This window comes from Hesperophylax consimilis, chromosome 27 (assembly GCF_061612785.1).
Source record: "Hesperophylax consimilis isolate HC1 chromosome 27, BYU_Hcon_1.0, whole genome shotgun sequence".
NCBI classification, from domain to species: domain Eukaryota; kingdom Metazoa; phylum Arthropoda; class Insecta; order Trichoptera; family Limnephilidae; genus Hesperophylax; species Hesperophylax consimilis.
Window position 1 is genome coordinate 14,954,646 of NC_142862.1, and position 25,510 is coordinate 14,980,155.

Sequence of the window (25,510 nt, forward strand, 5' to 3'; positions counted from 1 at the left end):
ATGTGGGGACCGCAGGGCATAGGTTCAGAAGTTGCATTAATCGCAAGATCGCAGCCACCTCTAGTCTGGAACTCTAAGAAGCTTGAAAACAATTATTGATTTGAAAATGCGTGATCAGTTTGATAGATTCCACTATCTTGCGTTACTCGACGTTTTTTTTAAACGAAGACTTCAAGTGGGAATGCTGTGTTTGTTCTACTGATATTTCTATGGATGGTGCTCCGAAAAAGGTATTTTATTAACTTAACAGATGTTTTACGGAATATTCAAGTGCTACTTTCTGTTTTGATGCGCCCTTCAACTCGGCAGTGTTGAAGTGCTAGATTTTGACTAGAGTGACTAGAATCAACCTCTTCCCTTAAAAAGACTTTCATCCAGCATTCCAAAAGATAAAACAGACCAATAGAAAAACGCAAGGCCTCCTGGCTTGTGTGTCTTTGCAAAAAAAATTCTAGGTAAAAATAAGTTCCTAGGTACCGTTCAAAGAAAAACATTGTAAGTACTTTTTTACAGTGGCGTAGTAATCGCAAATGAAGACTTGATTAGTTAAAACCAAAGATATTAGAAGAACGAGATGTGCTACGCGCAGTTCGTACTGAGTGGAATTGTTTTGCCGAGTGTCACCGGTTTTGTTCACCAATACTACTGCACAAGGTATCCGCACTAATTTCATAGAACAGATTGCTGTGCGTACACGTCCCGATACCGTTCAAAGTACCCTAATTAGTTAGTACTCCGGCTACGGTTCGGCGGCCAACATAGCATATCTCGTTCTTCTAATATCTTTGGTTAAAACATTATTTTCAAAAATGCCCACAAAAGTAAGAATGTTTTCGTAAGTGCCAAGAGAAGGTGTCTATTTTATGTTATGTTTTCATATATACGGCACAAAGTTGCCATCGACAAAATTAAGAATAGTGAAAGTACAAAAACTCAAACAAAAGTATTAAGTAACAAGCATAAATATTATATTCCATTAACAATATGTCGTTAGTATCTGTCTCGGAAATTAATGACTTAGGTATTTGGTTGGACACGAAACTTAACTTTATCAAGCATATTGTAATAATAACCAATAAAGCTTTGAAAATGTTGGGATTTATTTTAAGGGTATCTAGTGATTTCAATAATGTAAATACTGTAAAAACATTATATATGTCACTAGTAATGAGTCATGTAGAATACAATTCCACGGTTTGGTCACCAAATTATGAGGTTCATTCACATGCGATTGAAAGAATCCAAAATAAATTTTTAAGATATGTAAAATTTAAAATGGGCATTCCTAGAGAAAACCTAAACTACGATAACGTATTTTTTTCATTAAATTTAATAAAATTATCTGATCGTAGAATCATTTCCGATTTAACCTGTTTGTATAAAATCATTAATTCAATGTTTGATACCCCTGATTTATTATATGTAATCTCTTTACATACTTCAAGCAGGTCGGTTACAAGACAGTACCTACCATATTATTGTAGCAATTCTATATCAACGTCCAAATATAACACTCCTATGCGACGGATTCAAGCTAGGAAACAAATACCCCGATGTTGATATATTTAGTACGTCAATTTCTTTATATAAGCATACCTTATTGAAATTTTTTTCATCAAGTATGGGAATATTTTGATAAAGCTATTTAAATTGACAGTATTACATTATTTTGCACGTTTACAGTATTTTGTCGGCTTTGTAAAATAAAATAAAATAAAATAAATAAAATGTAAGAGTTCAACAACTCAAAGAAAGGAATAAAGTAACAAGTATAAAATATCTACACTAAACTCATACTTCGCTTTGTATGAAACCCATGCTGATATTTAAGTAACATAAGCATATAAATTTTTATATTCGTCGCCCGCAACCGGTTTGCCCGGGCTCTCGGAAGTTTGTCGCTACCGCACTGCGTATTGTCTTAGGACCTAGGTCGATAATCACAAAAATAATTACCTACTTAATCACTCAGAGGAAAAGACTAGAAGAAGGAATAAAAGTAGACAGATAGATGAAGATATACATTGTTTTAATAGGAAGCGATTTGCACTTTTATTATAGAGATCAAGGGTTCTGTCCCTGGCTAATTCAAATCATAATAAAACAATTAATTAATAATTTCTGCGTTTTGTTATCGATACTAATATTAATGGAAATGTTGTTTTACGATATTATTTCCTGTTTTATTCTAACTGATAGATGTTGTAAGAACTTAATTTGAAGAATTTAATGGATTACGGTTCATGATCTGTACAATTTATTTATGAGGTCTCACTCCGTAAAACATAAAGATGCTTCATCAAACATTCATTTTTATTATCAATTGTGAATATCGCGCAAGAGTTCCAACTGCTCCCAACCATCTAGAGCCAGTGAGACTATGGCATCCTCAATTAGGGTAGTTGCAGTAGCGGTTCGTGACTTTTGAGCGTGAGCTAATTTTGAAAAATTTGACATAATTTTTTTTAACGATAATCAGATTTTTGCATGAATATTTTCAGGAAATTTGAGTTTGGCCGTAAAACAAAATCAATAATCCCAATTTTTTAATATTGGCAATTTAGTACCACCAGATCTGTCACTGGTATGTTGTGAGGCTAAAGGTAGAGGGGAGGGGAAGGAGATGGGAAGAGGGTGATGGGGCGTGGCTATTCAGATCTGGTCACCAAACATGGCTAGACTGTTTTATCTCCCAGCCTGCAGGACCAACTTGCCAATGGTCATGCCGGTGGGGAGAGCAGTCTTGCTGTTGAACAGAATTAATTCGGATATCGACATATTTAGTTAAGTATAGTTTATACACCGTTTACTTATTATGTAATACCATTTTACAAATGTACTTAAAAACGAAATAAAATGTAATTTTGTAATGTTTTTAAAGGAATAAACTAATTGAATTGAATTGAATTGAATTGAAAGCCATTTTAAGCAAAGTTTTAATTCTGAACGGTGATCTTACACCAGGGCGATACTGAGAGTATCTTACGAAGGAATAACTCAAATCAATTAAATTAAATTTAATTGTGCACGCTTGGATTTGAACCCGCGACCTCCGGCTTGCTAGTCGGGAGACATACCCCTCGACCATGGAGACCGTCATGTATGATGTGCATCTAACATAAAACAAATTTTTGGCAAGTGAAATAATATGATTTATGAAAACAATTTTTCAATGTTAATGAATGCTTTGATTTGATTAATGCGAACATCACTCAATTTTATTATTTAAAATCCTAAATAATGGTCTGGAATCACCAGAACTTACCAATTTAATAAATCTTCATATTCCGTCTAGATCAACCCGACAATCTGATTTATTTTATCTACCCTCGTGTAGAACAAACATTCGAAAAAATTCCCCCATTCCTCGTATATTTGCACAATATAATACAAAATTTTACAGCATTGACATTTTTGGTAATAACCTAAAGAAATATCGATATGAAGTAATGCGTACGATCGATTATTAATATTATTGTATGGAATGTATCGGGAGCATCTCCTATCCTCTTCCTATTTTCCTCTTCCTATCCCCTTCCTTTAACACCAAATTAATTTTAAGATACTAAAACTTCATTTCTAATGAACTTTAACATAAGAAACTTCTGTGGCTTGACTTCAGTTAACTTGTATATTTATATCTATCATTGTATATTATATAAAAGCTGTTTGTTTCTTACAAAATAAATAAATAAATTATCCATCTGTTTAATTTGTTCGCTTTTTGGGAACATCTCATATGGTGTCATTGAAATAGTTGTGTCTTCCTTACTCGCATTATGATAAATATGATCTAAACGATATTAGAAAGAGAAAATACCATGCTTTATATTCATTTATAAAAGTGAACCACAGAAGAATTAAAATGTATTAATCAATGAAACCAAAGTTTACTTTGCTAGTTTATTATTAATTATTTTAAACATATCGCTTTAAATTTAAAATCAAATTAGAAAAAAAAATCTACATACGTAACAAAAAAAAATGTATGTACCTAATTAAATTATCAAATAATTATTTAAGGTGTTATTAAGTATACAATGTGGTCCAAATGTGGCAACAACAGTGCGGTACTGAAAGGCTTAATCTTTTAACGTACCTTTCTAGAATTTTGCATAAAATACGCATGTTGTCGCGAAGTTGTTTGTTTACTGCGAAGGGCATTAAATGGTCACATCTGTCGCAGCACAACTGTACACAATTGCTAGGCTCTACTAAAGGAGGTCAGTGGTCAACGTATAGCATTGTATTACATTGCGGAAGGTTCGCGTCGATTAATTACCCGCAAAGTAAAACCTGCCATTAACTAGATACTAGATTAATCAACTGCTAGATTTTTGTAATTTTTTATCTATCTATATATCAAGGAGTGGTTTCATATTTAAACAAATTTACAGTTTTATTCTGAGATTGAACGAAATTTTGCACACTTTATAGATGTTACACACTCTGTAGATGTTACTTTTGAAGTCATTTTTTTACATTTAACAAGTAGGTACTACGCCATTAATAAAAATGGAACGATACACGCTTCAACAACGCATTTAAATAATTAAAATTCACTTGAGTGAATCAAATGCAAATCATCTTGAGTGATGAGGCCCATTTCCACCTCGGTGACTTCGTCAACAAGCGAAATTGTCCCATCCGGGGCTCGGAAAACCCAAGAATTATTGTTGAAAAGCCTCTTTATCCTCAACGTGTGACTGTTTGGTGCGGTTTATGGTCCGACGGAGTCATTGGAACTTACTTTTTTGAAAATGAGGCTGGAGCAACAGTTATGGTGAATGGATTGCGCTATCGAGAGATGATCAATGATTTTTTATGGCCGGAATTGGATAGTATTGATCTGGATAACGTTTACTTTCAACAACACACAAGCAACAAAAACCCTTGATCTTTTACAATTGAATATCAAAATAACACCTCTTATTGGAAAACCCTATAGAATCAAAAACAACAAATCAAAGATTCCGAGATCGTTGGACGAAATTTAAATAAATGACAGCTTATTCTTCTTTTGGTACTCTCTCTTATTTGAGGTTGGTTATCATCAGGGAAATCTTCACTCTGCAGACTACAGCCAACCTCCCAGTGAATTGTCAGTAAAATTGTGTAGGTAGTCTCGTATTTTGGTACCTAAGTAGGTATATAAACAAGGTATTGTATTTTTCTTATTTTTATAAAGCATAGTTGACTCCGAAATTCTTCGCTATTGCTAATGTCTTTCAAGGGTCTTTCGTTGACTTCTTCCGCCTTTCACTAAAGTATACCATAATGTTACTGTTAAAAAAACCACATTATTTCTACTGTAATTCGTCTCCGTATCTCATTCCAGTGCAGAGATATTGCGGTAATAGATTTCCCCGACTTCTTATATCATTCAAACCACTCTCTAAACACTGTTGGCACTAATAAGAACAAACTTTGAAATTTTCAGCGATATCGATAGACTAATTTTAGAGTTTTGCGAACACAAACATAAGTAGGTTGAATATGATTTAAGATTTTCACGGCCAAAAGTATTATTGTTATTTGTTTTTTAAGGTGTTATGCCGTGTTGCGCTAACTCCTTCTTTAGCCAACATTTCGGACAATAACATAACATCCCAAAAACAAATACCAAAAAAAAGTACGTTGATTCTTTTATACATTAAGATAATTTATTTTAAACCGTTCGGGCCTAGAAAAAAATTATATCATGTCATCGAATATTCCCGCTTGACATACAATTTAAATAGATTGCCGTTTTTAACGTTATCCAAAATGCAATACTGTAAGAAAGCAGATGAAAGACTCTTTCAAACAGTAATTTTTCAATTAAGGCGATGCCATACGTAGTAATGCTAAATCATGTGTTTTTGGTTTGAAAATTTGGTCGCCTAGAAATGTTTCAGATGCTTTAATTAAATACTGCGAGTAGAACACATCTTGGCCTTTGAAATAATCGAGTATTTTTTAGATAAGTCTTTTTATAAGCCCAGAAAAAAATTGTGTACAAGCCTATGAAAACTGCTTTAAAGTTCAAAATCTCGTACTTACGAACCCATTTTCGATTATGGTTTTATTGTATTATGTGGCAAATTAAGTTATTTATAAAATGGTCGAAAAAAAATTAAATATTTATGCCTGAACATCCACAAAATAAAATAAAAGGCACTTTTTGGCCATGTTTTTTTCGTGCATAAATCAAAACAGGCAGATGGTCTTAAACGGGAATTAAAACCTTATCGCCATCTACGTAAGGGTTGTTATTGATAGCGGCTCAATTTAAACTGTTACACGACGTAGTGCATCGCCTTAAAAACATTAAAATTTGAAACGTAGTTTCATTTTTAAAATCGCTTATCGATGTTTTTTTTAAGCTTTATTACCATTTTTATGCAACAAAAACACGCTATTAGGCAAGCGTATCATAAAGGTTATTGTCACTTTTGTTTTTCGTAATAACAAATAATTATTTAATAATATTATTTTTATTAAAATGGGAGATCGAACGAGTTTTACGAGGAGGGTCATTTTGGTTACAGTTGTAGGTATATCTAGCACTTCGTTGTTTGACCTTTTGACCTGTATTAAGCCCACGCATTCCCAATTTATACTGATTTATAACAAGTTATATTAATTCTTTAAGTTTAGAAAAAAATGTCACAGAAGATAATAACCTATACATTTGTTATGCCAAAACGTTAATTATATGAAATTCCCTCAATAGAAAAAAAATGCAAATTAAGCTACGAAAACGATTAAAAACACGTTTTGTTATTTAATATGTTATAGGCATGAAAAAAATCAAAATGTATCTTTAAATGCAACTAAAGCATTTGTTGAGAGATTTTTGCTCTATCTCAAACGAATCCTGTTTTATTAAACATTTAATATACACAATTTTCGCTTATTTTTTATCGTTTTTTTTAATATTAGCGCGCTCCCTCTAACATTTGTAATTTCATATCTACATTTTAAAACATCTTTGAACGCTTACTACGGGACCTTCAGTTAATGTGTAAATAAATTCAATAATAATAATAATTGGATAACTTGTATAGCGCCGTTTTTGTGAAAAATAACCTCAAGGTCGCTGTATCTTCTAAAGTTTGGAAGATCTAAGCAATTTATTTATTTACTGATTTTCGGGAAATCGACAGTTTTAATTTAATCAGTTTGTATATAAGTATTATAAAGCCAAAATAAAACCGATTATGGATTTCCTCCTTGTGACTTTTCCCTAAATTTATAAGAAAGGAATATGAATTTAAAAAAATATGCAAAACAAAAGGTTATATAAAACGAAAAATTTACAAAACAATACATTTATAGTCATGGAGAGAGGTAGTAGATATAAATCAAATCATAATAGAGATATAAACAATAGAGACATAAACATTATTCACAAACCATCAGAGAAATATTATTTTATGGACCTCTTGTATTTGATAAGTTCGCAACTGAAAATAATTCAAAATATATATATACAATACAATGCATGCCGTACATGTGAGATCACTGAGGCGTATGTGAGGTAAAACTATACAAGACATTTTTGTTCAGATTTGACACTATGAAAGGGACTGGTTTGGGCATTAAGAATATATGTACAAAGAAAGGAGTGTAATGAGACTATATGACATGGAAGTGAATGTTAGGGGAAGTCGGGGACGCCCGAGGAAGACATGTCATGATCAAGTGAATCAAATTCTTGAGTTGGGCTATGTCAAGAATTCGAGCTACATAAGTCTATGTATGTGTGCGCCAACATACATTTGTGTGCCGGTCTAGTCTCTCTGCGTACTCCTGCGATGAAAAAAAGTGATGTTAATTAGTTATCTTCCAAAAAAATTAATTGAATTCAACAAATCAGGTCATAAAAAGACGGTTCCCACCACTATAACAATTCCATTTCAATAATTTATTGTAATTCAACGGACACTGTGGTCGATCAACCAACATCGATTAGCGTGAACCCGGCAAAAGGTATGAGATAATCCAACATCCTTGTGAGTACGGTAATTAAGTATAATGATTTTGCATGTCTTATTTTCGCACTTGGCCAGTTAACGTAATATTTATTAATATTATCGTAGCGATGAGACCAGGGACGAACCCTATCATAACCGTATAACTTATTGTGTATCTAGAGACGAAAGGCTGTGCGGCCTTTTTCATACAAAACTTAAAATTGGATTTGCGGCCAAAATGCTTCAACAAACTGAATAATTTTTTTTTTAATCGAAAGATCCCTTTTTGAGGTAATTTTTTTCTAAAAGTTATTGTTTATCCTACTATGTAAATACAAAATAAAAATAAAATTATATTATTTGAAAGCACTTTCATGGGCTTAAATTTAAATTACAAACGATTAACGTTGGTTAACGTTTTTCATATTTTTTTAGATTTATATTTACATAGTTGTAGCGGAAGCCACTAGAAGGTTTGGAAACATTTATACATGCAACCAAAATCGTATGTACGGCGCATCTATCTACTTGCAATTTGCTGGTTTGTTCTTGAATGCATTTGCACCTATATATATATATAAAGTGGCTACGTCAAGGTACCTAAGTCAGTCAGTCAGTAATTAGCAGGTGCAGAATCTTACAAGTCAGTACCATACGATCGGCAAATGACATCTTCGCCGGCCTGCATCTCCCGCGTAGCAAGCTCATACGCGCTCGTATCATCTGCCGATCAGCTCAACCCTACCTTCGGCTCTCTTACTTCACCCTGGAGTAACAGGGAGACTCAAGGTCTTCTCCAGTGCTGAACACCATCTAAAGTCCGGTCTCCACCAACGCGGTGTCGAGACACAGACTTCATCACCTTGACCACACTACCACCATCATCGCCACTTACATCTGATGTCGATCTTCGACCTGGGAAGTCGCCGCTGACTACATCCACCGACCCATTTCGAGTCATCTCTCGCTACTACACTAACTCAATAAACGATGTGACCTCACAACCTCCTTCATTCATCTCCTTACCCAATCCCCAAATAGTAAATTGCGATAAGATAATTTCTTTAATAATTACCATTAACCGTAAAAAAAACTCAAAGTTTCCTCTAAAATCGTATAAAAAATAATATTTTAATTGCCTTTATTTTATAATTTAACTCAAATAAATTAAGTAGTAACACTTCCATTACAGATATTTGCCATAACTTTTGATTAAAAAAATAATTATTCAGTTTAGACCAGTATTTTAGCTTCAAATCCAAATTGACGTTTTGTATGAAAAAAAGTATGAAATTGCAATAATTATGAATGTACCTACGTTATTTACAACTACGACACAGTGTTTGTGCAGTACAAAATGCATACAAAGATGAAGATGTTAAACTGTACAAGGTGTATAAGTGGTAAACTGGTACAATATATATATGGTATCAATAAAACTTGGAAAATGTTTTTTTTTCTTTTTGCCAATTTTTTTCGACAAGCTTATTAACCATTTGGGACTTCGTTTCAATGCATTTAAAATTATATTAAACAGATAATATTAACCGCCTAGCCACTGATTTTTTCAAATTTGGTCTGAAAAGCCGTTGAGCGATTTGCTGTAGGCAGTAATGTGTGAACAATATTGGTGATACTCTTGTACGCGCAGTTTCATACTAATAATTGATTCATGGCCCGTCTTTTTTTTCTATTATCTTTGGTGTGAAGTGACTTATATAATATTATCCATAGAAAATGGAAATGGCGTAAAGGGTGTATAGTCCGTCCCAGAATAAGGTAGTTATTGAATGCAAGGCAACGGATTCTGTGTTCTCGGTGACACTTGATTCAGCAAGGTTAATGGTATTGTTGTTGATACTGTAGTCATCTTAACGACACATTGACACGATCATTCCCGCATTGTCCCGCGTATTTATACTCGTATATGCAAAGATATTAGAAGAACGAGATGTGCTATGAGCAGTTCATACTGTGCGGAATTGTTTTGCCCAGTGTCGCCGGTTTTTTTCACCAATACTACTGCACACCTTCGCTTACGCTAAGGTATCCGCACTAATACATAGAACAGATTTCTGTGCGTACACGTCCCGATAGTATTCAAAGTACCCTAATTAGGTAGTACTCCGGCTACGGTCCGGCGGCCAACATAGCATATTATCTCGTTCTTCTAATATCTTTGCGTATATGGCTCTAAACGGCTAGCGTCGTTTATATTAGAACAGTTACATTTTTTATTAAAGTGCAACAATTTTTTAATAAGAAAAATACACGGAGAACAAAAAACGTTAACGTTAACTAATGAAATGGTGTTTTAACACGATGTCGGAACACGTGTTCTTAAAAATTATAATATTTCCGCATTTCATAATTGTTTATTATCATGGAAAATGCAGGTGCATCCGGAGAAAAATGATCCTGTTAAAAAGTGACACCATGTCAACTTCCTGCCAAAATAATAGTCATTCAGAATATATTGGGAACACGTGTTCTTTTCCTAATATATGTTATGACGGAATGCGAAAATATCAGTGTGTCAATATCAATTTCAGAATTTGTATGAGAACGTGTTACGCTGTCCTCATAAAATATTCGCTTTTGACTAATACTTTGTTAGAAACTCTTTCAATTCGTTATAGGCCTGCAGTCCCATTTTTAACAGGAAAACGAATATTTTGACCAGATTTTTAGTAAATTAACATTATTTTATATTAGTAAGTTTCTCTGTGTAAACATCATAGTTCTAATATACGGGTATTGCGCTTCTAAACTACTAGTTCGAATCTATTTTGAATCATATAGCTTTAAGAGATTCAGTTCACGTCCTAAGATTTCAATCTTTTTGAGCTTTTCTAGAAGATACGTGTGATCAATTGTATCGAAGGCCTTAGATAGATCTAAAAATATGCTGATACACTTATTACAGTTATCGAGACTATATTTTATACAATTTACAACACCGGCGATGGCATCGAAAGTTCCCATATTTTTTCTAAAGCCGTATTGATTTTCCGGAAGTATGAGGTTTGTTTCGAGATATTGAGTTAGCTGTTTCTTAGTAACTTTCTCTACTATTGTTGAAAGATTATTCAATATTGTTATTGGTCTATAGTTATTTATATCTGCTTTATTGCCGGTTTTAAAGATTGGTATAACAGATCCCATTTTAAGCATTGTAGGAAAGATTCCATCCTTGATACATTTGTTTATAAGGTAAAGTGGTTGGGGTAGTTAGGGAAGAAGGAGAAAGTTAAGGTAGTTGATTTAATTATTCTCATTGAAATGCCATCTGATCCTGAAGTGAGTTTCAATTTCATTTAATCTGCAATGTTTTTAATGTCATCTGCCGAGATTGTATTTAATTTAAATGTGATATTATTAGGAAGTGCGTTGTTATTCTCATTATCAGTACAAAGAGTTTGAGTGATTTTTTAAACTAAATTAGAACCTACGTTGGAGAAATATTCGTTATCAAAATGAACGATTTCCTTTCAATTCTCTTTCATATTTAATTTTTGCTTTGTCTACCAAGTTCGGATATATCACTGTTTTTATTGTTGTTACTGCATGTCATTTCCTTAATAATTTTCCGATCAAGCTTAGCGTTGTTATTACAGTTTTGAATCTGATGATTGTAGTAGTTACCTCTATCAAATTTTAGAATATTGGAGCACATGTTTTTCAAGATCAAGTGGATTTTTTTTAGTTTTCAAGTGTAATTTGTCTCCAGTTCTTATACTTTTTAGAAATCTAAGGTTTTTGATTTAACATTTGTGTGGAGTTTGTATTGTGAGCGATTCTGAGCAATTTTAAATATTTATTTGGACAGTGTTTGTAAATGAACTCCAGCAATCTTCAAAATCATTAATTTTATGTAGCTCACCCCAATCTATAAATTTTAATAAATCCTTTAACTTGCTAATATTAATTCTATTTTTGACTGATGTGTTTTTAATGTATGTTTGTGTGTTTTGAAGTTGAATAGTGAGTAGTAGTGTGAAGTGGTCAGTAATATTAGAATAGTGAACAGCGGTACCGCAATGCTTTGTTTGTTTTTATCATGATGTGATCGATACAGGAGACAGATACATTCTGAATATCTTCATTATATCATCCTAATCTTTTTTTTTTTTTTTACACATCTTCGATTCTACCGGATCTTCCCTGATGATGGACACTGCAACACTGTCCGAAACGTCGGCTAAAGAAGGGGTTAGCGCAACACGGCATAACACCCCAAAAACAAACAACAAAAACATCCTAATCTTGTTGATATATTAACAGCACTGATCAGTCTATGATGTAGCAGAAGATGTAGCGATAGTCTTCACATTGTAGGTGATTCTGTCCAGTATTTAGTATGTTAATGTTGATGCCCCCAATTAGGTACACATTCCGAACATTTCGTAGTTGGGTTAGCTCATAATCCACGGAGGGAAGAAAAGCAAGAAACGTATCTTGTAGACGGTGATCTGTACATCCTGAATATCAAGATGTCATTATTAATGCTTTATGAGTAAACAGTTAGCGTCTCTGCGTTGATTTTCCTTTACGATTTCTTTGATCTCATTTTAATAAAAAAATATCACTCCATCATTCTGATGTCTATGTTGCGTGGAGTTATATACCCATGTGTTTTGGTAATAATGTTTCTTTTTTTTTATGCTACACTCGTTGTTAGTATGATGATGTATATATCCTCGTCAAGTTACTGTAGCATCACCGTCAGCCCAATGAAATTTTTGTTGATGCTTCGTATATTCTGGTGGAGTATTTTTGATGTTTTTGTTTTTTATGAAGTCATTAATTTCTCGTGTTGTTGAAATTGTGATGGCATCGGGAGAAGGCTTATCAAATTCGCTTTCAGCTATGAATCCATTTCTGTTAAATGTGTTAATTTCGACCGGTCGGTGGCCGAGTTGACATCGCGTTTGGGTCCCACCCAGGCGTAGTGTGTTCAATTCCTCGGCTGGCTAAGTCCTCCATCACAACACAAGCAACATTTTCAGCTTACTGTGGTGAGATGTGGGAGATTTTCAAATATTGTCAGGTTATTCGTAACCCGGGAATGTATGTCTTTGTTTTGAAAAAAAAAGTGTATCGTATTGTAGACGGTTAAAGAAAAATGGCTTTTTTACACTATTTTACTTTCAAGGTCATTGTGATTTTTCATTTCAGTTAGTGAGTCGTCACATTTTCGTGCCAGTAATTTTCCGTTTTGAACCGTTTTTTGAAACTTAATTGAATGTATTTTAATTTTTTTAGTATTCTATAAAAGATTTTTGTAATATGGCGTCAGGGCTTCATTTATATATTTTCAGATAAACGTCGACCATCTTGAACCGGAAACAGAACGTACAAACAAAATGGTCGAATAAAAACAGGACATACATAAGCACACACTTCACCACAATCTTTACACATTTTCCCTGATGATGAACACTGTAATGCTGTACGAAACGATGGCTAAAGAAGAAGGTAGCGCATGAAGTTTTTTTGGCCGTGAATATCTGAAATCACATATAGGTAGAAATAATTAGTTGTGTTTGCAGAATTCAAATTATTGTCAAACATCCACATATTTAAAAAATATTTGTTACAAACACTGTGCAAACGTTGTATTGGGGAATGCAAACCATAGTTGGAAGTTGGAATGAGATATACGCAATGTAAAATGTCTGTGTGGTTGTTTGTTTGGGTATGCGTAGATTGATTTAATGCAGGAGTTCAGAACAATCGAATTTAGAGTTAATTTTTTTTAATCAAAATGTTGTTAGGTCGTTTATTTTTCGCCTGTTTTTCTAAAGTTGGAATATTAACAATATTCATTAACGGCAAGTAATAACATATTTATGTAATCATTGAAGATAAGATTAACGACTCTCCAACGAATAACGTGAAACATAAAAGATAGGGAATTGAACCCAGGATATCTAACTTGCCTGAGAAGAACTCTGACCACTGATTGTAACATTCTACCCGAACTAAATGCAATCTAGATAGTGTCTTGGATAAATGCATCTGTTTTAATTTTATTGTGCGACATCTATTGAATTTAAAATTAAAATAATGTTGGTAGCTCTCAGGGGAAGTACGAAACAGTTTACAATGAGGAAAGTTGATATGGTTGAATTAGCTCAGTGATAAGAGTACTTCTCCGGCGAGGAAGAGGTCCTGGGTTCAATTCCTAGATGCGGCAGATTCTTTTATGTCTTCTTCTTTATTGTTCGTTTGAGAGTCCTTAATATTGTCTTGATTAAATTGATGGGCTTCTTGGTCGAGGGGTAAAGCTTTTGACTAGCAAGCTGGAGGTCGTGAGATCAAGTCCCTGCGTGCGCAAGTAAATTTTATTTGTGTTATTTCAAAACTCACTCACATAATATATTGTATATTTGCGGCTCGTTACAGAGTGAAAAATGGTCTCAATATCGCCCTGGTTTAAGACAACCATTCAAAATTTAAACGAATGGCTTTAGACTTATTGGATGACCAGATCTGAATAGCCAGTTAATACCTCACCCTCCTCTTCCCCATCTGCTTCCCCTTCCCGATACTTTCAGCCTCACAACATACCACAATTGGGAATGACTTGGTCTCACTGGCTCCAGAAGGTTGGGAGCAGTTGGGACTCTTGTGCGGTTTCACATGTAAGAAAAAATTACAATTTGAGGTTTAGGTCATTAAAATATTCCAAAAATATATATTATTTACGTGATTCAAAGGGATGTTAAATTTAAAATTGACGTTGCCTATGCTGTCAATGGTAAAGTGTAAAAATAGCCATTGTTTGTCCATTACATCTTGCATATATTCTTCCTTCGTATGGTGGGGGAATCAGAGGAGAAAATCCAGGTTAGTTGGTCAGTCTAGCGCCTCAGGCGTCGCCCTGTGGACCCCACGAATCCCGCCGGGGAATGAATGCAGCGGGCACGAGATGGGCATTACTCACGTCGGCCGATTGCCACTCACGTTTCCACCTGTCTTCTGGAGTGAGAGGTACATTATATCTTGCAACTTCTATGGTAATTGAGCCTCCGCAATCCGAAGCCAATCCTGTGATAATAATGATTTGCTGATAATAATATTGATTATGTGATGATATTCAAGTAAAGTGTGGCCATCGTAAATTGTGATTGTGTCACTGATAATAACGCGGAAACCATTGTGTGCGATGCTGTCACAAGCGACCCATGATGATTCTTCTAACGCAAACATAAATTTGCCGTAATTATGTTTGCTTCATATATATTATTTATAACATAAAAATAAAGCTAGTAATTAAATAACAATATTATTCAATAACTAGCTGTGTTTTAAAATCAATACCGCGTGTAACTTTTACGTCCAACAGAGTGCGCTGTTTTTTTAAATAACCCGTTTTTAACTGTCACAGGTGACATCTATATGATAGGAACACGCGTATTCGAAATTTGAATTAAAATTAGTAAAGAAATTATCATCGATAATAAGTGCACGCACGGAGAAAAATGAGTATTGATGATTTATCAAAATCCTGTTAAAATTGCGACAGTAAGGCGCGTCCCCTATAAAATGTTAGTTCTTTCTGAATATATCGGAACACGTGGTCATGCACCTACTGTTAATATACTATTGTTGAAAGATTATTCAATATTGTTATTGGTCTATAGTTATTTATATCTGCTTTATTGCCGGTTTTAAAGATTGGTATAACAGATCCCATTTTAAGCATTGTAGGAAAGATTCCATCCTTGATACATTTGTTTATAAGGTAAAGTGGTTGGGGTAGTTAGGGAAGAAGGAGAAAGTTAAGGTAGTTGATTTAATTATTCTCATTAAAATGCCATCTGATCCTGAAGTGAGTTTCAATTTCATTTAATCTGCAATGTTTTTAATGTCATCTGCCGAGATTGTATTTAATTTAAATGTGATATTATTAGGAAGTGCGTTGTTATTCTCATTATCAGTACAAAGAGTTTGAGTGATTTTTTAAACTAAATTAGAACTACGTTGGAGAAATATTCGTTATCAAAATGAACGATTTCCTTTCAATTCTCTTTCATATTTAATTTTTGCTTTGTCTACCAAGTTCGGATATATCACTGTTTTTATTGTTGTTACTGCATGTCATTTCCTTAATAATTTTCCGATCAAGCTTAGCGTTGTTATTACAGTTTTGAATCTGATGATTGTAGTAGTTACCTCTATCAAATTTTAGAATATTGGAGCACATGTTTTTCAAGATCAAGTGGATTTTTTTTAGTTTTCAAGTGTAATTTGTCTCCAGTTCTTACACTTTTTAGAAATCTAAGGTTTTTGATTTAACATTTGTGTGGAGTTTGTATTGTGAGCGATTCTGAGCAATTTTAAATATTTATTTGGACAGTGTTTGTAAATGAACTCCAGCAATCTTCAAAATCATTAATTTTATGTAGCTCACCCCAATCTATAAATTTTAATAAATCCTTTAACTTGCTAATATTAATTCTACTTTTGACTGATGTGTTTTTAATGTATGTTTGTGTGTTTTGAAGTTGAATAGTGAGTAGTAGTGTGAAGTGGTCAGTAATATTGGAATAGTGAACAGCGGTACCGCAATGCTTTGTTTGTTTTTATCATGATGTGATCGATACAGGAGACAGATACATTCTGAATATCTTCATTATATCATCCTAATCTTTTTTTTTACATATCTTCGGTTCTACCGGATCTGCCCTGATGATGGACACTGCAACACTGTCCGAAACGTCGGCTAAAGAAGGAGTTAGCGCAACACGGCATAACACCCCAAAAACAAACAACAAAAAACATCCTAATCTTGTTGATATATTAACAGCACTGATCAGTCTATGATGTAGCAGAAGATGTAGCGATAGTCTTCACATTGTAGGTGATTCTGTCCAGTATTTAGTATGTTAATGTTGATGCCCCCAATTAGGTACACATTCCGAACATTTCGTAGTTGGGTTAGCTCATAATCCACGGAGGGAAGAAAAGCAAGAAACGTATCTTGTAGACGGTGATCTGTACATCCTGAATATCAAGATGTCATTATTAATGCTTTATGAGTAAACAGTTAGCGTCTCTGCGTTGATTTTCCTTTACGATTTCTTTGATCTCATTTTAATAAAAAAATATCACTCCATCATTCTGATGTCTATGTTGCGTGGAGTTATAACCCAGGTGTTTTGGTAATAATGTTTCTTTTTTTTTATGCTACACTCGTTGTTAGTATGATGATGTATATATCCTCGTCAAGTTACTGTAGCATCACCGTCAGCCCAATGAAATTTTTGTTGATGCTTCGTATATTCTGGTAGAGTATTTTTGATGTTTTTTTTGTTGTTTTTTATGAAGTCATTAATTTCTCGTGTTGTTGAAATTGTGATGGCATCGGGAGAAGGCTTATCAAATTCGCTATCAGCTATGAATCCATTTCTGTTAAATGTGTTAATTTCGACCGGTCGGTGGCCGAGTTGACATCGCGTTTGGGTCCCACCCAGGCGTTGTGTGTTCAATTCCTCGGCTGGCTAAGTCCTCCATCACAACACAAGCAACATTTTCAGCTTACTGTGGTGAGATGTGGGAGATTTTCAAATATTGTCAGGTTATTCGTAACCCGGGAATGTATTTGTTTTGAAAAAAAAAGTGTATCGTATTGTAGACGGTTAAAGAAAAATGGCTTTTTTACACTATTTTACTTTCAAGGTCATTGTGATTTTTCATTTCAGTTAGTGAGTCGTCACATTTTCGTGCCAGTAATTTTCCGTTTTGAACCGTTTTTTGAAACTTAATTGAATGTATTTTAATTTTTTTAGTATTCTATAAAAGATTTTTGTAATATGGCGTCAGGGCTTCATTTATATATTTTCAGATAAACGTCGACCATCTTGAACCGGAAACAGAACGTACAAACAAAATGGTCGAATAAAAACAGGACATACATAAGCACACACTTCACCACAATCTTTACACATTTTCCCTGATGATGAACACTGTAATGCTGTACGAAACGATGGCTAAAGAAGAAGGTAGCGCATGAAGTTTTTTTGGCCGTGAATATCTGAAATCACATATAGGTAGAAATAATTAGTTGTGTTTGCAGAATTCAAATTATTGTCAAACATCCACATATTTAAAAAATATTTGTTACAAACACTGTGCAAACGTTGTATTGGGGAATGCAAACCATAGTTGGAAGTTGGAATGAGATATACGCAATGTAAAATGTCTGTGTGGTTGTTTGTTTGGGTATGCGTAGATTGATTTAATGCAGGAGTTCAGAACAATCGAATTTAGAGTTAATTTTTTTTAATCAAAATGTTGTTAGGTCGTTTATTTTTCGCCTGTTTTTCTAAAGTTGGAATATTAACAATATTCATTAACGGCAAGTAATAACATATTTATGTAATCATTGAAGATAAGATTAACGACTCTCCAACGAATAACGTGAAACATAAAAGATAGGGAATTGAACCCAGGATATCTAACTTGCCTGAGAAGAACTCTGACCACTGATTGTAACATTCTACCCGAACTAAATGCAATCTAGATAGTGTCTTGGATAAATGCATCTGTTTTAATTTTATTGTGCGACATCTATTGAATTTAAAATTAAAATAATGTTGGTAGCTCTCAGGGGAAGTACGAAACAGTTTACAATGAGGAAAGTTGATATGGTTGAATTAGCTCAGTGATAAGAGTACTTCTCCGGCGAGGAAGAGGTCCTGGGTTCAATTCCTAGATGCGGCAGATTCTTTTATGTCTTCTTCTTTATTGTTCGTTTGAGAGTCCTTAATATTGTCTTGATTAAATTGATGGGCTTCTTGGTCGAGGGGTAAAGCTTTTGACTAGCAAGCTGGAGGTCGTGAGATCAAGTCCCTGCGTGCGCAAGTAAATTTTATTTGTGTTATTTCAAAACTCACTCACATAATATATTGTATATTTGCGGCTCGTTACAGAGTGAAAAATGGTCTCAATATCGCCCTGGTTTAAGACAACCATTCAAAATTTAAACGAATGGCTTTAGACTTATTGGATGACCAGATCTGAATAGCCAGTTAATACCTCACCCTCCTCTTCCCCATCTGCTTCCCCTTCCCGATACTTTCAGCCTCACAACATACCACAATTGGGAATGACTTGGTCTCACTGGCTCCAGAAGGTTGGGAGCAGTTGGGACTCTTGTGCGGTTTCACATGTAAGAAAAAATTACAATTTGAGGTTTAGGTCATTAAAATATTCCAAAAATATATATTATTTACGTGATTCAAAGGGATGTTAAATTTAAAATTGACGTTGCCTATGCTGTCAATGGTAAAGTGTAAAAATAGCCATTGTTTGTCCATTACATCTTGCATATATTCTTCCTTCGTATGGTGGGGGAATCAGAGGAGAAAATCCAGGTTAGTTGGTCAGTCTAGCGCCTCAGGCGTCGCCCTGTGGACCCCACGAATCCCGCCGGGGAATGAATGCAGCGGGCACGAGATGGGCATTACTCACGTCGGCCGATTGCCACTCACGTTTCCACCTGTCTTCTGGAGTGAGAGGTACATTATATCTTGCAACTTCTATGGTAATTGAGCCTCCGCAATCCGAAGCCAATCCTGTGATAATAATGATTTGCTGATAATAATATTGATTATGTGATGATATTCAAGTAAAGTGTGGCCATCGTAAATTGTGATTGTGTCACTGATAATAACGCGGAAACCATTGTGTGCGATGCTGTCACAAGCGACCCATGATGATTCTTCTAACGCAAACATAAATTTGCCGTAATTATGTTTGCTTCATATATATTATTTATAACATAAAAATAAAGCTAGTAATTAAATAACAATATTATTCAATAACTAGCTGTGTTTTAAAATCAATACCGCGTGTAACTTTTACGTCCAACAGAGTGCGCTGTTTTTTTAAATAACCCGTTTTTAACTGTCACAGGTGACATCTATATGATAGGAACACGCGTATTCGAAATTTGAATTAAAATTAGTAAAGAAATTATCATCGATAATAAGTGCACGCACGGAGAAAAATGAGTATTGATGATTTATCAAAATCCTGTTAAAATTGCGACAGTAAGGCGCGTCCCCTATAAAATGTTAGTTCTTTCTGAATATATCGGAACACGTGGTCATGCACCTACTGTTAATATATTATGATAAAATGCGAATATATAATGATTTTTATGTTCCAACTTCACGTTAATACACCTATTAATTCATTCGTTTAGGGCCTACAGTCCCGCTTTTAACATGATAACGAATAATTTGAAGAGATTCTCAATAAATTAGCTATATTTTGTATCAGTTAGTTTTCTCCGTGCGATACAGGATTCAAAAGCTTCTAAAGTGAAATGGGATTTTAATTATATATATATATTTTTTTTAATATAATATTGATTACATTTTATGATTTTGACTGTCCAACTAGGAAGGATTCCCGTTTCAGGACAGTCAAAGTTATCCTAGACGAATACAGGATTTAAGACTAGCTAAAATAAGTATGTTAAAACGAAGATACATAAAAAGATACATAAAAAGGATACATAAAGATACATAGAGGCGTTCGTGATTTCAAATTACATTTTTTAGTATCATTTCGGAATCAGTCCTGCCTAGATCCAACAACCATTTTGTCACTCTTGGACCGAAGGATGACAATTCACACAGTTTTAGCTGAGAGGGGATTTTATTATATATTTTAGGACCGAGATATGAGAATATTTTTTGATAAGCCGCTCTGTTGCTTGTTGGAACGGAAAGGTTATTTCTTCCCTTACTTCTGGTTTGATGTTTGTGTTCGGCTGTTTTCATTTTGTTTTTATTTTTATGAACATGGATTACAATTTTTTTTATATAGCACTGTCGGAGATCTAGTACATTAAATTCCTTGAAGAGAGCGTCACTCGATATATGAAATATGTATTAAATATATTTATGTGACACGTATATTGAAAATTCTTATTTTACATGTGCCTCTGTCTGTAACTCCGATTTTTTAAATTTTATTTTTATTTATTTCATATATATCCCGTTAAACTACAGTTAAGTAGTTTGTCAAACAGGATTTTTATTAAAACTTTTTACAGATTACAACTTAGACCTTAATTTATACAATAACAATAAACTTACACATTAAATCGCCTAATACAAATTATTTCTACCTAGTAGCCATGTTTTCAGCAAATATCCGACTCTATTTGGAAATTCGCATTTCTTAATATTACCAGGTAGCATATTATATATTTTAGGCACATTATACTCAAGGGTTCGCTGTCTGTATTTATTATTATGTTTAGGTACAAGCATGCCTTCATTCTTTGTGAACCTAGTATTGTGCCCATGTTCAACTTTCCTCTTATACTCAGAGTCAGATATGTGCTGAATCAATTTTTTATAACACAATAAGGCCTGCACCGGCAAAACTGTTAAATTTTGATACAAAAGTGAAATGTCTTTGCGAAAAAATATTTTTTTAAACTAGTAATTTAACGATAGAATTTTGTATTGATTGTGCGTAATTTAAATTTGTTTTGCAAGAATGTCCCCAAGTGGTTATTCCATATCTTAAAGTTGATTCCGCGAGTGACATGTAAATAATTCTTAAGGTATTCACAGGAACGAAACACTTCAATTTGTATATTCTACCCACTATCGCCCGCAGCCGTTTACAAATTTTGTGTATTTGTATGTCCCATTTAAAGTAGCAATCAACAGTCACGCCCAAATAAACGTTCATTTACTAGCTCAATCGTTTCGCATGAGCAGGGCTGCACAATATTTTGATGGATGCAGGTAAAGTTATGAGAAATTATTTCAGGCATGATGGAAACTTTTGCATGTGGAGATCTTATGTGCATCAGTTTGGTTTTTTTTGTATTTATAATTAATCCTACGTCATGACACCATTTAATCAGAGATATAAAGTCTTCTTGCATATATTTAATCGCAGTATATAATTGTTCATCCGATATGACCAGTGCCGTGTCGTCAGCATATACAAAGTGTTTAACATGTGAGAATAGTTTACTCATTATTGATACAAATATTATATAAAGGGTGGGTCCCAAAATTGACCCCTGCGGGACACCGGCGTACATATTTTTTTTCCCACTCAGTTTTTCAAATATTTTTACACAGATATGTCTATTAGATAGATAATTTTTAAACAAATTTAGTAGATTTCCTCTGATTCCTATTGCTTCTAGAATATTTAATAATTTTTTTATTTTCATTTTTAAATTCGAAGTGTTTTTTTTGCCAAACTAGAGAAGCGATAAAGTACCTATCTATAATTTGATATTTTTGACAGAAATAATTTTAATTGCCATTTTAAAAATTAGAACTGACTTGACGGTAATTCAGACTATCCCCATTGATGTATTATATTTAGACGAGACACGAGTCGATAAAAATGGTTCTACTTGTTTACCTCCAATTAGACAAATTTATACTTCCAAAGATTTTGCCGAAAGACCGGAAATTAACGAATCCAGTCCCCGCGCACTGCTACTCGCGTAATAATAGTGGAATGAGATATCAGTTCGCAAAAGCGTATCTATGACTATCCCGTGATTTTTCATGGGTCTGCGCAAGAAAATTATGATGACGCTACTTTGCATGAATACTTAAAAAATGTTTAAAACTCATTATTCGACGAAAAGTAAAATCCAGTAACATTAATTAGAAAACTTTGTGTTTAAAATATAATCAAAATACCACATTGATAACCAATGACTTGTTATGGTAGTCCCAGAGAGAAGTCGTACTTACGTCATCTACGAAAAATCTTCCTTCCTCCTTCCTCAAAGTCTTACATGAAAACGAAAAAGACTCAAAATACCAACCAATTCGACGATGTCACGTACGACCTTTTTTATTTTAGTTTATTTAGGAAACATACAGTTTTACAAAAAAATAATTGAACATAAAATATAGAACATGATTTAAACCAGTTAAGTTCCATTTATAATATTTATAAAAGCTAGAAATTAATTAAAAGTAATAAAGTACATACTGTGTGTGAAAAATGATTAAAAAGAGAATACTAAACAATACAGAAGTAATATTTTTAAGTTAGGTACATAGTAAGGTTAATTTGATTTTAAACGATTTAAGGGTACAGTGGAAAATGTCAATATCGCTTAAGGCATTATAAGATTTGCAGATACGCCCGAGCAAGGAATTTTGTGCGTATTTCGATTTGAAATGTTTTATATAAAATAAGGTATTTGATCTGGTATTGCGTTCAGGACAATGAAATGCAATCCTTTCTAACAGGGCTGGGGAGTCAATAAGGCAGTTCACAATTTTGTACAGAAACAGTACGTCAAATTTTTTTCTTCGTTTGTAAAGAGTAATAGGATTACATTGATGATTTTCAAAACGATACGACAGGTGTTTCAGGAATTTTGTTTGAATATTTTCAATTCAGTTAATATAAGTTTGGTATTGTGGATTCCAAATGACAGATGTAAATTCGAGATGAGATTTTACGTATGCCATATAAAGTAGTTCAAGTGTAAAAGGTTTATTGAATGGTTTTGTGATTCGTAGAATGAAGCCCATTTATTTAGACTACTGCATCACTTAAGTAAGCAAGACAAAATGCTGTTTCTCAGTGACGTTTTGCAAGGACATCATTATAGGAAATGTATAAATTATATGCAGCAATACACACAACCCTAATTATTGTGTGGGTGAAATCAAATTGCGCGACATCACAATATTATTTGTTGTGTGAATTAAAGTGTTTCTTTTATTTTTCAGGAATCGTGACGCTCTTCATTGCCGGAATTTTGGGATTGTGTTCGGGACTGTACATTTTCTTCGCTAATCCATACGATTCCATCTTCGATTGGGTGAGTTTATTATTCTGTTAATAATCATATTTATATATTCAGATATATGCAGTGGCGTACACAGAGTTTTTAATTGGGGTAAGCAGTAGTAAAACAATGATTTTTTTTAAAGATACCACAACACTTAAGCAACAACTTTCGCTAAGAATGACAACGCTGCTGTAGGATTACCTATCTTACCAATCCAAATAGGCGATTCATGTATGCATACTGCAAGCCACTACTGGATAATATTACAAAATTGATTTCATCATAAAATCATATTTTATTCGACCGCACGAAATTGCATGAAAGAAAGCCAACATAATATGATTTTTATTTGTGATTTGTTCCGAAAGGCACCGCCTATTTCGACACTAACACAAACGAGTCTTTACTTGAATGCACATTACGCACACATGTACCTTTGTGTAGAATACAGACAACATGTGAATATGACACGTTCGTCGTTTTGCATAATTAGTTCATGCTTTTGACACGTATGACAGTCGGTAAAAAGGTGAACTACATTAACTTTACTTCAATAGTAAACATTTATAACCCTAAGCAACACGCTTGCTTGCTGAAGTAATAAATCGTTTCATATAAAAACACAATCATAGATTTCAACTATAGATAAAAGAAAGAAAGGAGATTGGCCATGAACCATTCTTAGTATAAAACTGCACACACAGTGTCGCCAAAATCGTTCACCCATACTACTGCAAATCGCTTTTATTTGTTTCTACCGATCGACCAAATGCATAACTTTCATTAGCTACGCGGTTTTGATGGATGATTCAGTGACAGTCGGCACGCTTCCATGCCTTATCTCCCTTTTATATATATTTTTTCAAAAAAGTAATATTGCATCACTTACAAAATAATACGTGTTAAAATGTCATAACAATACAATACTGGGTGTTATGGAACATACTTGACTTACTTTAAACAGTGATTCCTGGCATTATTTGGAGTTACAACGAAAATGAAAATATTGGTCTCCGATGACTTTTTAAAAAATTTACTTCAAAACTAAAAATAAATTCAAAATCAATAATGTCACTATTATAGCTATTGATAGTGCACAATTTTTATTCTATGTTTTATTTTTTTATTTATTGATGTCCTCTTTGGGGACGTAAATATAGGAATAGTTAATTTATACAGTATTATACATTACTGAACGGTCTCGCATTAATTGAAGATGTCCACTGACTGGTCATAATTATTTTCCTGAATTAATATTCTGGGGAATGAGGAATACATATGGTAGCTATTCCCAGAATTTCTGCACTGAAATAAATCCCGACTTCTAGTATTACGTAGCGGAAAATTATCAGTGTAAGAAATGCTGTAGTTACTATCAATATGTTTTGTCATTTGAAGTGCATGTTTCGCCATAGTGCATGTAAACCAATGTTTAATAATTATTATAAGTATTGCATATTGATGGTTTGTTATGATAAAATATCTGCCATTACATGACGTATTCCACAGCATAGACTTTAATTATGTTTTCTAATCGTACTAAGTTTTCTCACAAAGGTCATCCACTCTGAATAGAATCACTGTGGCGTATTATTTTATGTTGTAACGATAATAACAGTATCATGGTTGTAAACAACACGTGTTTTATAAGTTTCCTATTCAACTAGTGGTTACTTCCCGGCTTCGCCCGAGTTTAAATGCTTTAATCTTCTTCCCATTGTCCTATTCGGGTTTA

At 33.7% G+C, this 25,510-nt stretch overlaps 1 protein-coding gene across 2 annotated transcripts in view; it reads left to right on the plus strand.

Annotated features, from left to right (window-relative positions):
- LOC149410641 (scavenger receptor class B member 1-like) overlaps window positions 1–25,510 on the plus strand; it is a 196,673-nt gene that overhangs the window by 61,727 nt on the left and 109,436 nt on the right. For both annotated transcript variants that reach the window (XM_089648194.1, XM_089648195.1), the window contains exon 3: window positions 23,714–23,805. In XM_089648194.1, coding sequence (XP_089504320.1) covers window positions 23,714–23,805 — 92 coding nt within the window. The remainder of the gene's footprint in view (window positions 1–23,713; window positions 23,806–25,510) is intronic.